Source organism: Sebastes umbrosus, chromosome 16 (genome assembly GCF_015220745.1).
Source record: "Sebastes umbrosus isolate fSebUmb1 chromosome 16, fSebUmb1.pri, whole genome shotgun sequence".
Classification (NCBI taxonomy): Eukaryota; Metazoa; Chordata; class Actinopteri; order Perciformes; family Sebastidae; genus Sebastes; species Sebastes umbrosus.
Genome location: NC_051284.1, coordinates 3,887,586 through 3,900,740, shown reverse-complemented (window position 1 = coordinate 3,900,740; position 13,155 = coordinate 3,887,586). Strand labels below are relative to the sequence as shown.

The 13,155-nt window shown below is 42.5% G+C and overlaps 2 protein-coding genes across 2 annotated transcripts in view; both read left to right on the top strand.

Annotated features, from left to right (window-relative positions):
• The window catches only part of LOC119474418, an 813,351-nt gene that overhangs the window by 316,062 nt on the left and 484,134 nt on the right, over positions 1–13,155 (top strand). The gene's annotated exons all lie outside the window — the stretch shown is intronic.
• Positions 1–13,155, top strand: part of LOC119504366 (MAGUK p55 subfamily member 5-A-like) — a 32,612-nt gene that overhangs the window by 5,783 nt on the left and 13,674 nt on the right. The window contains exons 2-4 of the mRNA XM_037796452.1: positions 10,456–10,770; positions 11,691–11,868; positions 12,426–12,526. Coding sequence (XP_037652380.1) covers positions 10,579–10,770; positions 11,691–11,868; positions 12,426–12,526 — 471 coding nt within the window. The 5' untranslated portion in view covers positions 10,456–10,578. The remainder of the gene's footprint in view (positions 1–10,455; positions 10,771–11,690; positions 11,869–12,425; positions 12,527–13,155) is intronic.

Here is a 13,155-nt window from a genome sequence, read left to right as displayed (position 1 = left end):
TGGTTGCCCATGACTAATTTTAGAATCGGGCTGAATTCCTGCCAGAACCGTTGTCATTTAACGTGCAGTCTGAGGGGGGTCGTGACGTCTGATTAATTGTCAGAACGATCAACAATCTGGCTGTCGGACCATCGGCTACATTTCTGGGTGGTCAGAAACTCTGTTCGGTTGTCTGTCTGCAGTTTCAGCAGTTCCACGGTCCGATGTCCCGCATGACTGCTGTCAAAAGATCTGAAATAGACCGCTATGAGCTTGTTTTAATATTATTGGAGTACCATTTTACATGTTGTGGATGTTGTGTTGTAGTCTTTACTTTGACTTTGCTGTGACAAAATTAATATTAGATTCCCTGAAGAATAGACAGATCACATATTGGTAGCACTTTCTACCTTGCATCTCCATGTTTTTCATATTTGTTTTCTTCTTGCTTTCTGATCATTGTAGAATTGTACAAATTAATGTTGGTACATTCCTCATTGTTGAGAATGCGGTCATCTTATTTGAATAAACTTTATTGGAATTGTAAATGGACACAGTTGATAGGAGGTTCCCTGTTTGAGTTAACTACAGACGTAGCATATAGTAAATGTTTAACCCAACAGGAAAGGGGTAAGTCGACCGAGGTTCTGCCGGATTCCAAACTTGCTCAATTGTTATTGGAGCACAGAGCGAAAAGGGGCGGGGTGGTCAATTGACATTCACAGCTCTGACTTGGCGATTATTTTCTCTGATCTCGCTATACCCGCGAATGATGTAGTAGATCATTTCCCCAGTGTTTCAAAACATTATTTTTCTTATTCAACTCGGGTAGCTTGTTAAATATCGTAGAGAAGCTGTTGACCACGGCAATCAGCTTTTCCTCTATTTTATGTTATCATGTAGTTTGATTTGTGTATTTTGAGTACTTCTATGTAGTTGAGCGGAGCAGAAAACAACTCTGGGGAATCACACAAACACACCTCGCCATGGATGTATACATCCATGATCCTCGCTCCTGGCTTCTTAAAGATCCCTCCTCGCTCCTCGATCCCAGCTCCTCCTCGCATAAATAAGAGCTTTGAGACGGTCTTCAAGATGGCAGACTAGGATTGTTGCGGCAGTTGGTGTAACACGGTGGTCACGCACACACCGATTACATTACGTACCCACCGTCCCCACCGTCGTTTTGCTTTTCTTACAGAAATAAAACCAATTTAGTTCATTTTGGCGTATCAGCGCCGTGTAATCAATACATAGTCGGACGACGGACACTACAACTCAGAGTAGCAGGAGTCATATTTCACACTCACACACACACGGGACGAGAGAGAGTTGACAGAGAAGACGATGCAAAGCGAAAAGCAAAAGCGCCTATTTGGCAATATTTCAGATTTTATCCCATGCTATAAGGGAACCATAACGTTAATGAGGTAATCGCTGTGAGGAGGATGGAGTGGTCACAGCCGGTGTGGAAACCTGCAGCCCCACAGTGAAAGCTGGACCGGAGAGGCCAGACACACTGCCACCTGACGTTAAAGATCAAAGTATGCGCGCTACACATATTGACCGTCATCTTTTCTTGTAAAATGTCCGGTGTAATCGGTAACACCGGTGTTGTCACAAGTTTATTAACCGGGGGGAAAATGTCCTCACTGTCACATTCCCATGGCGGACCAGAACGACTTCCAGTTCAAGCGAGGAGCCAGGAAATGTCAAATAAGCGACATGAGATGTACCCAAAGTTGAACCTTTCTCACATTCTGGGTGACCTTGAACACCATCCTGTCACACTCATGTTTGAGTCCCTGAACAGGGAGTTACAGTCTGAAAAAATTAGGACATTATTTTTCTCAGAACATTTGTATCTTAGTCCACAACTTCAGGCCAAATGGTAGCCATTTCTTTCATCAATTTATTTTTTCTTTAGGTTCGTGTTATGATTATGTAGCATATTATTTCAATGACAGTGTAAAGAAACAAATAATTTCAGTGTTTAAAAAGTCCTGAGAATATATATCCTCTGAATGTCTTCTGTGGTATAATTGATGTTACATGTCGGTTACAGCCTGTAGCTTGAAGGAGTAAAAACCCTTCGCTGGAAGAGCTTTTTGTTTCCTTTGAACTGTGCCTCAGCAAGACACACATGCATACACACATTCATACATGCTCACCAGGGGGTAAGCTGTGGCAGCAGATGGTGTTGTGTGTTGGTGTCTGTGTGCGTGTGTGTGTGTGTGTGTGTGTGTGTGTGTGTGTGTGTGTACGGGGTGGGGGTTGTTATGTATGTTATGTTGTAGCTTATCAACCCTGTGTGTGTTTCTTTAGCAGCTCCTCAGATAAAGTCTTATTTAACTAGCCACTGGTCTGAGGGCAGAGATCCAGTAGGAAACAGCTGCAGGTCTTCATCAGCCGTAATATAAGCTTTTCCATCCAAAACCAAACCCAGCCTCATCCTTTCTCCCGCATCTACAGCACATTCAGCCAGAAACGATGATCTTCAGAAGACCGCTTTCAGTCACAATGTATGGATCACTACTCAAAGTAGGTCATGGATCTGTTCCCGCTAGCTTTCCACATCATTTGAGCAATAGTATTTTAATGAGCCTGTCTCTGAGTAGGAGAACATACAGTACATGCATTCACTTAAGGCACAGCGCCACTCTTAACCTGACTCAGTTTCCAAAAGGGTTAGTGCATACAAAACTACTGACAATTCATTTTAAACGCCAACTTTATCAAATGCACGTCTTTAAAGTATTCTTTTGTGTATGAAATCACATACTGTGTATTGAACCGTTTAACACATACACAAAAAAGCAGTGCTTGACAGTGTGACAATAAATCCTTCAACATTTTGATGCCACCACTTAATGTAAAGAGGTGTGCAGCCAATCGGATGCCTTTTTCTTAGCCATTACGCTTTGATGGGATTTTCCCTAAATAAGAGCGAGTGCAAGGTGGACAGCAGACAAAGGCTGTGTATAACTGAGCCATGTCATTGTAATGTTAATGTAATTTGTGCTAATTTCAGACCCTGACCCGGTTACTCAGGTAACCACTCATGTCAACATCATAACTGGGATAGAATAACCCTGGAAACCATTAAGATGCTGGCTCTCTACCTATTAAACAGGTTACTGTGATATACCGTTTCTCACCATGTGCACAAACTTATGCCTGATTTATACTCCTGCAGCTGTGCGCCTATGCGTTCTGTGTGGACTGATGCGGGCACCTCGCGTGCATGCCAGGCATACATAGCACTGCGGCGGATTAGGCGCAGCGTGTAATTTCTTTTCGATTTGGACCCCAAATCCTTTGTCAGGCAGTCTTTGATGTATTTGGAAGGCGTGATTCAATAGTTCCATATAAGTTTGGCCCAACACAAATCCATGGCTGGAAGAAAAAAATGGTAAAGTTGGATGATGAGGAGGAGCTCCTGTACCTAGAATTAATAAGGTTGTTGTTGTAACTGATGTGAGGTACTTGTCTGGACATGCCACCTCCCGGCTCTGATGTCCAGTCAAACTTCTGCAGTGTCCGTGGTGTCCGGTGTGTAGTCACATTTTTCAGAAGGTGAAGGTCAAAGTTAACGCAATAATAACGCGTTAATGCAAATTTGTTTTAACACCACTAATTTCTATTAATCGCTAATGAGGTTAAATAAAGCTCCAAACTTGCGCTAAATTTTGGAGAGGAAAAGCTGTCATGTCCATTTTCAAAGGGGTCCCCTTGACCTTTGACCTCCAGATATGTGAATGGAAATGGGTTCTATGGTACCAACGAGTCTCCCCTTTACAGACATGCCCACTTTATGATAATCACATGCAGTTTGGGGCAAGTCATAGTCAAGTCAGCACACTGACACACTGACAGCTGTTGTTGCCTGTTGGGCTGCAGTTTGCCATGTTATGATTTGAGCATATTTTTATGCTAAATGCAGTACCTGTGAGGGTTTCTGGACAATATTTGTCATTGTTTTGTGTTGTTAATTGATTTCCAATAATAAATATATACATACATTTGCATAAAGCAGCATATTCGTCCACTCCCATGTTGATAAGAGTATTAAATACTTAACAAATTTCCCTTTAAGGTATATTTTGAATAACTATGGACAACTATGTGATTAATCACGATTAAATATTTAAATCGATTGACAGCCCTAGTTATGGGTATATTTAAATTTCAACTTAGAGAAGAACATTTGGCTGTCTAGTTAGATCATTTGTCAGTAGTGCCAAGGGTTCTTTCCCCTTTCAGGGAATGTAAGGGTTCTTGAAAAAGTCACAGAAAAGAAATGATCACGGTTTTAGGGCTCTGCACACCGACACTGGTGTCTTCAATTACTCCAACTGATTGGAGCTATTTTAAGGTGCAAGTTGGGTGGGACTTTACTTGAACTTTACTGACGTCACCTGCTGAGTCTAAATTCCATACACACTCATTCTAAGCAGGAGTTTTCTTGTAGACAAGAAAGTTGTTCACATTAATTCAATGCTACTCAAAAACACATTGTGTGTATCATTGAAGACTGAACAGCATGTTGAACACATTTCCTTCCTCAAAACATTTTGAATGTTTTAATCCTGCATTCATTTTGCTAACCTGCCGTCTGCTTCTTCCTAGTTAGTTAGCTAGTTGCTGCTGCCGACCATACACTGACACATCTAAATGGAATGCAGACACCATTATTGTTATCAGTCACCTGTGCTGTTCTTACTGTGACATGTTAAAATGTCTGCTGTTAAAAAGGTTAGTACATTCTGTGTACAATTAGTATGTAGTATGGAATTAGGACACAGCAGCAGTTTGATATCTGACAGTGCATGCAAATACATATTGTATCATTCAATATGTGAATGATAGGCATTAAAATACCTTTTTAAGTTGGGCTTTCTGGAACCTAATGATAACCCAGTTTCTTCCCCCATGTTAAAACTCACCAACTGTTGCTCAGTTAAATAGAGGTTCATGTTTTTACCAGTTCATTTCTGTCAACAGCGGATTTCAAAGCTTCACATCTACAGCTTTAAATGAATTAGGTGCTAACCAGTTACTAACCCATGGTCCTGGTCCATGTACATGTTTCCAGTGGTTATCATCACATGCTTATCCCAGGCTGTTTGTATCTGTTTTTAGTAACTATAGTAATCCATCAGGATGATTTCCAGTTCTTTGTTATCCCTACTGTGTGCTGAACCTCTCATAGTGATGTTAGCAGGTTAATGTTTGTTGTTCTAGGAGGAAGGCTAGCCCTCCAGAGGATGTGCTTAAATCCTCCTGCACTCACACACCGACTACTCATGCCTTTATCACTGCTTTGTATGTAGTTGTAGCCCCCTCCACGCTACACACACAGATATTCCAAATATTGAAATTAGACTTTTGTATACATATTTTTGTGTGTATATATATATACACACAAAACCTATACAAACATATATACAATTGTGTATAATATGATTGTTTTAAATTATAGTGTAAATAGAAAACTTTGGTTATACGGTAAATGAGGGTAGTGCAAAAGGTAGTGGTACGGTAGGGCTGGGCAATATATTGATATTCTATCGATATCTGGATATGAGATTTACACCGGACATTTTACAAGAAAAGACGGCGCTCAATCTATATAGAGCGCTTACTTTGATCTTTGACGTTGGATGGTGTGTGTGTCTGACCACTCTGGTAGAGCTTTCGCTGTGGGGCCGCCGGTTTCCACCTGGTGCCGCCAAGCACACCGGCTGTGACCGTCCTCCGCACTGCGATGGCATCATTAACGTTATTGTTCCCTTATAGTATTGGGTTTAAATCTGAATTATTGCCAGATAAGCACTTTTGAATTTCGCTTTGACACCAAATCCTCCGCCATCGTCTTGTCTGTCAACTCTCTCTCATCCAATGTGTCTGAAATCGGACTCCTGTTATGCCCGGTTCAGACTACACGATATCAGCCCGATTAAAGCCCGAGACGGCCGTCGTAGGATGTCGACTCGGATCGGGAACGATAAATGAGTGTCGTGTGCGACAATGGATCGTTTTATCTTGTGTAGTGTGTCATAGTACACGACAACAGACGCCGCGTCTGGGACGCCTCACGACCTCCTGACAGAAAGTCTAGCATGTTTGATTTTTTTTTTGCTTTCCACGACGTGTTTGGTCATGGCCATGAATTTGACCGGCTGAGCACAGACGCACGCAGCTGTAAACAGAAGCACATGGCTACTTATTATGCAGAATGATGTCATCAGACCTTCCCCGCGCAACTGCTGCTGGACCTTGCAGTAAGATATTCAATCTTGGTTGTGTCGGAGTAAAAATCACCACCGCCGTTGCGTCTTTGCGTATGGAACATCCCGTTGCGCGCCGGCTTTCGCTTCTCCCTGTGAATTATTGTTTTATTGTTCTGCCCTGGAGCCTCGTGGGCCCCTTTACATGGTCGAGCCCGGGGGTTTGAGCCTTGGTAAGCCCGTATTTTAAGACGGCGGTGCCGGTAGAGTGTGTATTGTCAGAACGGGACCGACGTGAAGTCTGTCATGTGTAGCGGCCAAGTCACGACAAGAATTTCTGACTCTCAATCGTCTAATCCGACATAGTGACCATCGTAAAATATCGTGTAGTCTGATCCTGGCATAACTCTGTGCTGAGATTCTGTACGGACTAACTACCACGGCAAGCCTATATGAGACTAAATATCGTATTAGATATCATAGTATCGTAATGTGGCATAAGTGTTGTCTTTTCCTGGTTTTAAAGGCTGCATTACAGCAAAGTGATGTCGTTTTCTGAACTTACCAGACTGTTCTATTATTTGCCGTTATCCACTTAGTCATTAAATCCACTTTACTGATGATTATTTATCATAAATCTCATTGTCTAAGTATTTTGTCAAAGCACCAATAGACAACTCTACAATATTGTCGCAATATTGCTATTGAGGTATTTGGTCAAACATATAGTGATATTCGATTTCTCTATATTGCCCAGCCGTATGGTATGCAAATGTGCCAAACCAGCATAACAGAAAGTTCCAGGTCATGTATATATGGTGGAGTGCGGACGATGAGGTTGCACGCTTGCTTTGCTTCCATTCACCTGCTGCTCAGTCTAGTGTCTGCATTTAAATGTTTGCTTGGTTAAGCCTATTTCGGAGACTTAAGCTTGAAAAAAAATATCTTTTGACCGCCATATAAACTTAACATTTCCAGACAGAGAAGACTGGAAAGTATTTTAGGGCACAGACTTCAATAGTTTTGGACTTTGTCAATCCAAAATGTTTAATATATTCATGTTTTTTTTATATTATTATTATTATTATTATTATTATTATATAATCCTTTTATAAAGTTTGATTACAGAAGAATAAAACTTCTTTGGAACCAAGAGTGAAGATATTAATAAACTTTGAAAAAGAATAAGGGCTTTCTATGGTGTAGCGGTGTTAATTGATAATGCGCAGAGGTAATCGGAGAGACTGCATATGAGAAGTGAAGGGACTGAGCTAAGTCCCATTTCTAATAAAAGGACAATATTCCAGCCTTAAGGTAAAAGTAGCCCAACATGAATTTCCGGAGGATTGCTCAGTGATTTTATTGCTGTCTCCTGGTGGGATAGACATATTTGTCTGCTGGACCTGAGACATCCACAGACAGCTTTGGCAGTGGAAAACAAGCTTGTTGTTTATACTGATATTTGTTACTGTTGATGTATGCTTATAAAGGATGATGATGATGATGTGAAATGGCAGGCAAATGATAGTTTAACATAACAAATATCTAAACTTCTAAAATATCTAAAAAATGTTCCCCTGATATCCTAAGATCCCTTAGACCTTGTCAAACTTGACAACATAAACACTCTAAATGGGCCCCTTTGTATTACTTGTTGCGATGTTTGTTAATGCACTAGCTGACAGGAAGTAAACTTGGACCAAAGCTGTTGCCCTAGTAACAGAATGGCAATGAAAAGAGCTATACCAGGGGTCTCCAACCTTTTTTCCTCTGAGAGCTAGTTTGACAACATGAAAGTGACCGAGAGCTACACATAGCGCCACAAAGTTGTACATCGCCAATAACAGACATTAATTTCTCTCTTACTTTCATGGTCTTTTAATAACATTGCAGCCACCGCAGTCATCGCTTCTATGACAATCCCGCCATAGGTGAAGGGCTTTTTGTTTCATTAGGATGTGCGCCACTAAACGAAGCCTCTGCTGCAGCGCTGGCCTTCTTCGTCGGTTTGGTAAACAGAGACTGTCGTCTTTTAAGCGTTGTTTTCAGCTCCTTTACCTTCGCCGTTCGTAAACTGCTACCAGCCGTGAAGTTCCGTGAAAAGTTGCCGTGGACTTTGGTGAAGTGGCGGTCGACGTTACATCTTTTACCGACTGACACGCTCGCACCGCAAATGAGACACACACATTTGTCATTACACATTCCTCATTAAAATAGTATATTTTTTAGCTTTCTATTGGCCTGGCTATTTTCTGCGGCTATTGTCAAATCCAGTGTACGCTTGCTGGTCTGCTAACATCGCCTAATGTTACCGCGTCGTTGATGTCATGAAATTGAAAGCAGCGTAACTTGTTTAATTGTCGGCTGATTGGCAAATAATCATTTTGTGTCAGAACGGGGCGCAATGTCTTTGAATTTGATTGGATAGACATTTAAACTGGTTTACAATGTGACTTTGTGTTATCAAATGTATCTCCATATTCTTGTAACCTTCAGTGAGCCATCAGACACAGGTAGCGAGATACTGGTAGCTCGTGAGCTACTTGTTGGAGACCCCTGGTCTATACACTGTGCGATAACGCCAATCTTTCAGCTTCATTACAAGTCATGTCTGATAAAATCATGGTCGCAGTACAATATGTAGTTTGAGGCATTTCAGGCTGTGCAATAAACATCACAGCTCTACGATGTAAATAGAAAAAAAATGCAAAATATTCTGTGAAAGATTAAGTCAATTTGATATTTAAAAAAAACAAAAAACCTTTGGCCATAAGTACAGCTCCGATTAATTCAAAAACAACACTTGCAAAGCTCTTAGTCGGCCATCAGTATGTTATTGGGATTTCACCATGTGTGTTACCTGTCACCTGGGACAGCCCAAACTATAATTATAGTGGTGGTGCTCTGGTTCCAGTTGACTGGATTTGTGTCGATGCTGATAATGCTGATTGGTCCCAACACTTCTAGGCTTCATGGTGATCCGTGCACAAATACTGAGAATGCAAGAGTAGTGTGTTTTGATCACACGGGCATACGCACACACACACACACACACACACACACACACACACACACACACACACACACACACACACACACACACCCTTCCCCCATCAGTGGAATTTTGTTCCCAGGTCCTGCCTGGCATTCCTCACTGCTGCATCATGGGACCTCTGTCGTGTGTGTGTGTGTGTGTGTGTGTGTGTGTGTGTGTGTGTGTGTGTGTGTGTGTGTGTGTGTGTGTGTGTGCATGTTTACAGTCCTGCTGGTAAGAGATAGCATATCAACATGCTGTTGTTATTGTGGCACTGAAAGATAAGACATCCATCCGTCTCACCTGTTTATTTTTACCCTGCTGTGTCTCTCTCTCTCTCTAATCATTTCTACCTTGCTTGCCCTCTCTTGTCCCGCCCTCTATTTTCTCATCCATCCATTCTTCCCTCCCACCACCTCCCTAGTGTGTGTGTGTGTGTGTGTGTGTGGCAGGGGGACCACCCTGCTGCTGACAAAGTCGTTGTCATGGTTATGGTTGTAGAGTGGGGGGTTGTGATGACGTTGTCTCTGAACTACTAAAGAGAAAGAGGTAGGGATGACTAAGATGGAGAGAAAGTGACTGTGTCATAAATAGTGTAGTGTAGTGAGAGAATTATGACCTGTTTAACTTCAGAACAAAAACCGGTATGCAAACGGTAATAAACGAGTGGAAGTTGAAGTACATGGGATTTTTCGTTTTACTTTTTTTTTTTTTACAGTGGTATCGAGAATCGTGAAATTTCACCGGTATTGGTATCGATTATGACATTTTGTAGTATCATTGAAGTCTTCCTGTCAGTAACCATAACCAGTTAGTAAGTTAATACAGCACTTAACTAGTTAAGTAATTAGCTAGCACATACTGTAGATCAGTCAGTCCACCAGTCAGTTGTGTGGTTTGCTTTAAGCGTTAGTGTTGAGCACAATGTTTTAAAGCCACTTTTTTTTAACACAAACCTTGTTTGTTGTGGAACACTGAACACTAATTCATCCTGTGTTCGACCAATCATACCAGCGTTGGTTACTGGTAAATAGACACCTGATAGTCACCATTCAGGAGACCTGGGTCTGATAGTGTAAACTCCACTGCTGAATGGGTATAAGGACACCTCCTCTTACTACGGGGCGGTCTTTTAATCCATGTTGGAGGAATGTTGGGATGCAGAATGTCACCAACTAAATTAATGACATCATCTTTCTGCTTTCTCCACAGGTGACGGTATCATGGCCGCCCCGTTTACTGAGCTGCCTTCCTAGAGTTGCCTGATATCTAGATATACACACCTTCACATCCCTCCAGTCCACACAAACACACTTTTGACTCCGTGTGTGAGGGATGACAACCTCCCATCTGAACGGCCATGTTGCTGGGGAGGGAGGAGGAGGAGGAGGAGGAGGAGGAGGAGATGAAGAGCTGAGGGGAGGACAGCAACACCGGGAAATGGCCGTCGACTGTCCGGGAGATCTGGGGAGTCGGACGCTACCAGTCCGACGATCTGCACAGCTGGAGAGGATACGACAGCACCAGGTATGTACACACACACACACATACAGACTTGTGCTTTACTGTACTTGTGCTTATTTTACTCCACATTAAAGCTACAACAAACATGTAAGTCATATTTATTCATAAAGTCCATTTAGGAACAACCGATGCTGATTAATTTGCTGTACTAACAAGTACAAAACTGGAATGGAAACAGAAAAATAGAGTACAAATAAAAGACCAATGTGCTTTGTCACAGTCACCACCATGTGCCAGCACAATCCGCATATCTTTGCGTTAGCTGACTTCACAAGAGCTAACAGCAGCGGTAGACTGTAACCAAGTACATTTACTCAGGTGCTGTACTTAAAGGTGGGTTGCAGTGCTGTTCAAATACATTTTTACTATACCCCCGTGACAACGTAGTCAGGGATATACAGCGCTCCACGTGTCCCTCCGCCCGTTCGCGTGTCACACTTTCGTTTCCGGAGCAGAACACGGAAACTATTTAACTTAGGAACTTCAAATTTGGTATGATGGTTGACAGTGTGGTCTAGTTGTGCCTTTTGGGGGTGAGAAGTCCAGGGTGCCCAAAATTGTTGATGTTTTGTCCAAAAACTGTGACTTTTTTCGACCTCAATTTCGTTTCTGGAGTAGAACTCAAACTCTTGTCTTCTACTGACTTTATCCTGAGGAAGGTGGGCTAACAACAAGCTAGATTGAGCTCAATAGACTAATTCCATTAGTTCCAAAAGGGCAAAACCTTTGGCCCTACTTTAGTAGGGGTCAAGCAGTGAGCGGGGGTATGGGAGCCATGCTCACTTTTGCCTTGTTTGTTATATTAGTTGAAATCCTCTTTACATCCTGACAACAATCAATAAATCAAATGCTCTTCCTCATCAAATGGTCCATTCATAGATTTAATTGTATTTTCTATCTATGATGCATATATTTGTCCATAGGAGGATCTTCGTCGTCGTAGAGAGGAGGAGGGTCGGCAGCTGGACCTGAACGCCTCGCTCAGACTCAGGAAGCTCTCCCAGCATCCCCACATCGGCATCGACAACCCCACATTCCTGCAAGACTCTTACACATCGCAGCAGCAAGCACTTGGCAGCCAGCACACACACACACTGCTGGGTAAAACACACACACACAAACACACACACACACACACACACACACAGATGAGAGTAGAATTGCAGATCACTGATGTCGTAAAGGAAGGAATAAAGAAGTAGTGGTGAGAGGGACGCTCAAACTTTAAAGATCATTTGAAAAAAAATGAAGGGATGAAGAAGAGTAAAAAGGAGTGGAGGGTGACAGTGAAGAGATGGAGAGGGAGAAAGCTGGCTGGGAGGGAAAGGAATGTAAGGAAGAGATGTCTGCCGTTAGGGAGGGAATTCCTCAGGGAGGGAGAGAAGGACACGAGAGGCTCTTGAGGGGCGACTTAATTAAAACCTTGTTAGGGGCGGTGATGTTGACACACTCACACAAACAGGAACACAACATGTAAAGCCCTGACTAAGAAATGAGATGCAGTCCCTCACACACACTTTAGTCTGAAGCCAGGACAAGCAGGCTGTCTTCTGCCATCATCTGACAGTAAAGTAAATCTTTTACCGTCTTTTCTCTTGTGTCGGTTGATATGTAAAGGTCAAAGGTTATTCATGTGAATGCATGTGTTTTTCTTGCAGAGTTGGAGGAGTTGCTGCTGTCACTGAAGCAGGTCCGGGGCTGCCTGTCCGACCAGCAGAGTCAGAATGACATAGAGCTGGTTCTTACACTACTAAACAAGGTAATATAAAGGGAATTAGATGGAGAGAGAGCTTCGAGTCGATATGTAATTGTGGTATTTTTCAAGACTTTCTGGCCTCAGATATAGAAGGGATTTACAAAGACGGTGTGGTGTCGTCACTGCCGTCTGAGCTGGAGGAGCCATGACAACAGGGGCCTCACAAGATTCCCCGAGTTGGAATGAAGGCTTCAGTATTTGGGGGGGGGGCTATATTGAAACACAGTTTAAAGCCCTGTTTCCACCCTAGGAACTTTCCCCCGGAACTACAAACCTTTTGAGGAACTCGTTGCGTTTCCACCGCAGGGACCAGGGTCTAAATTAAGTTCCGGGGACATTTTATGGTGCCTTTTTATCCCCCAAAAAAGCCCCTGATCGTGGGATAGTATTTTCTGAAAGTACCGGAACTTTCGGGGTAGAGTTTGGAGGGATGACCGTCGCTGATTGATGAAACACACACACACAGCGCCGCTGCTTCAACTGTACCGCTTCATTCATAAACAAGAAAGTACTCTATTATCGATTTTAGGACGAGGAGAGGACATGTTTCTTTGTTTGATAACATTGAAAGTAATGTTATGCTCTGCTGTCGGCCTACCGACGCATAGAAGAAAAAAAAAGACAGAGAGAAA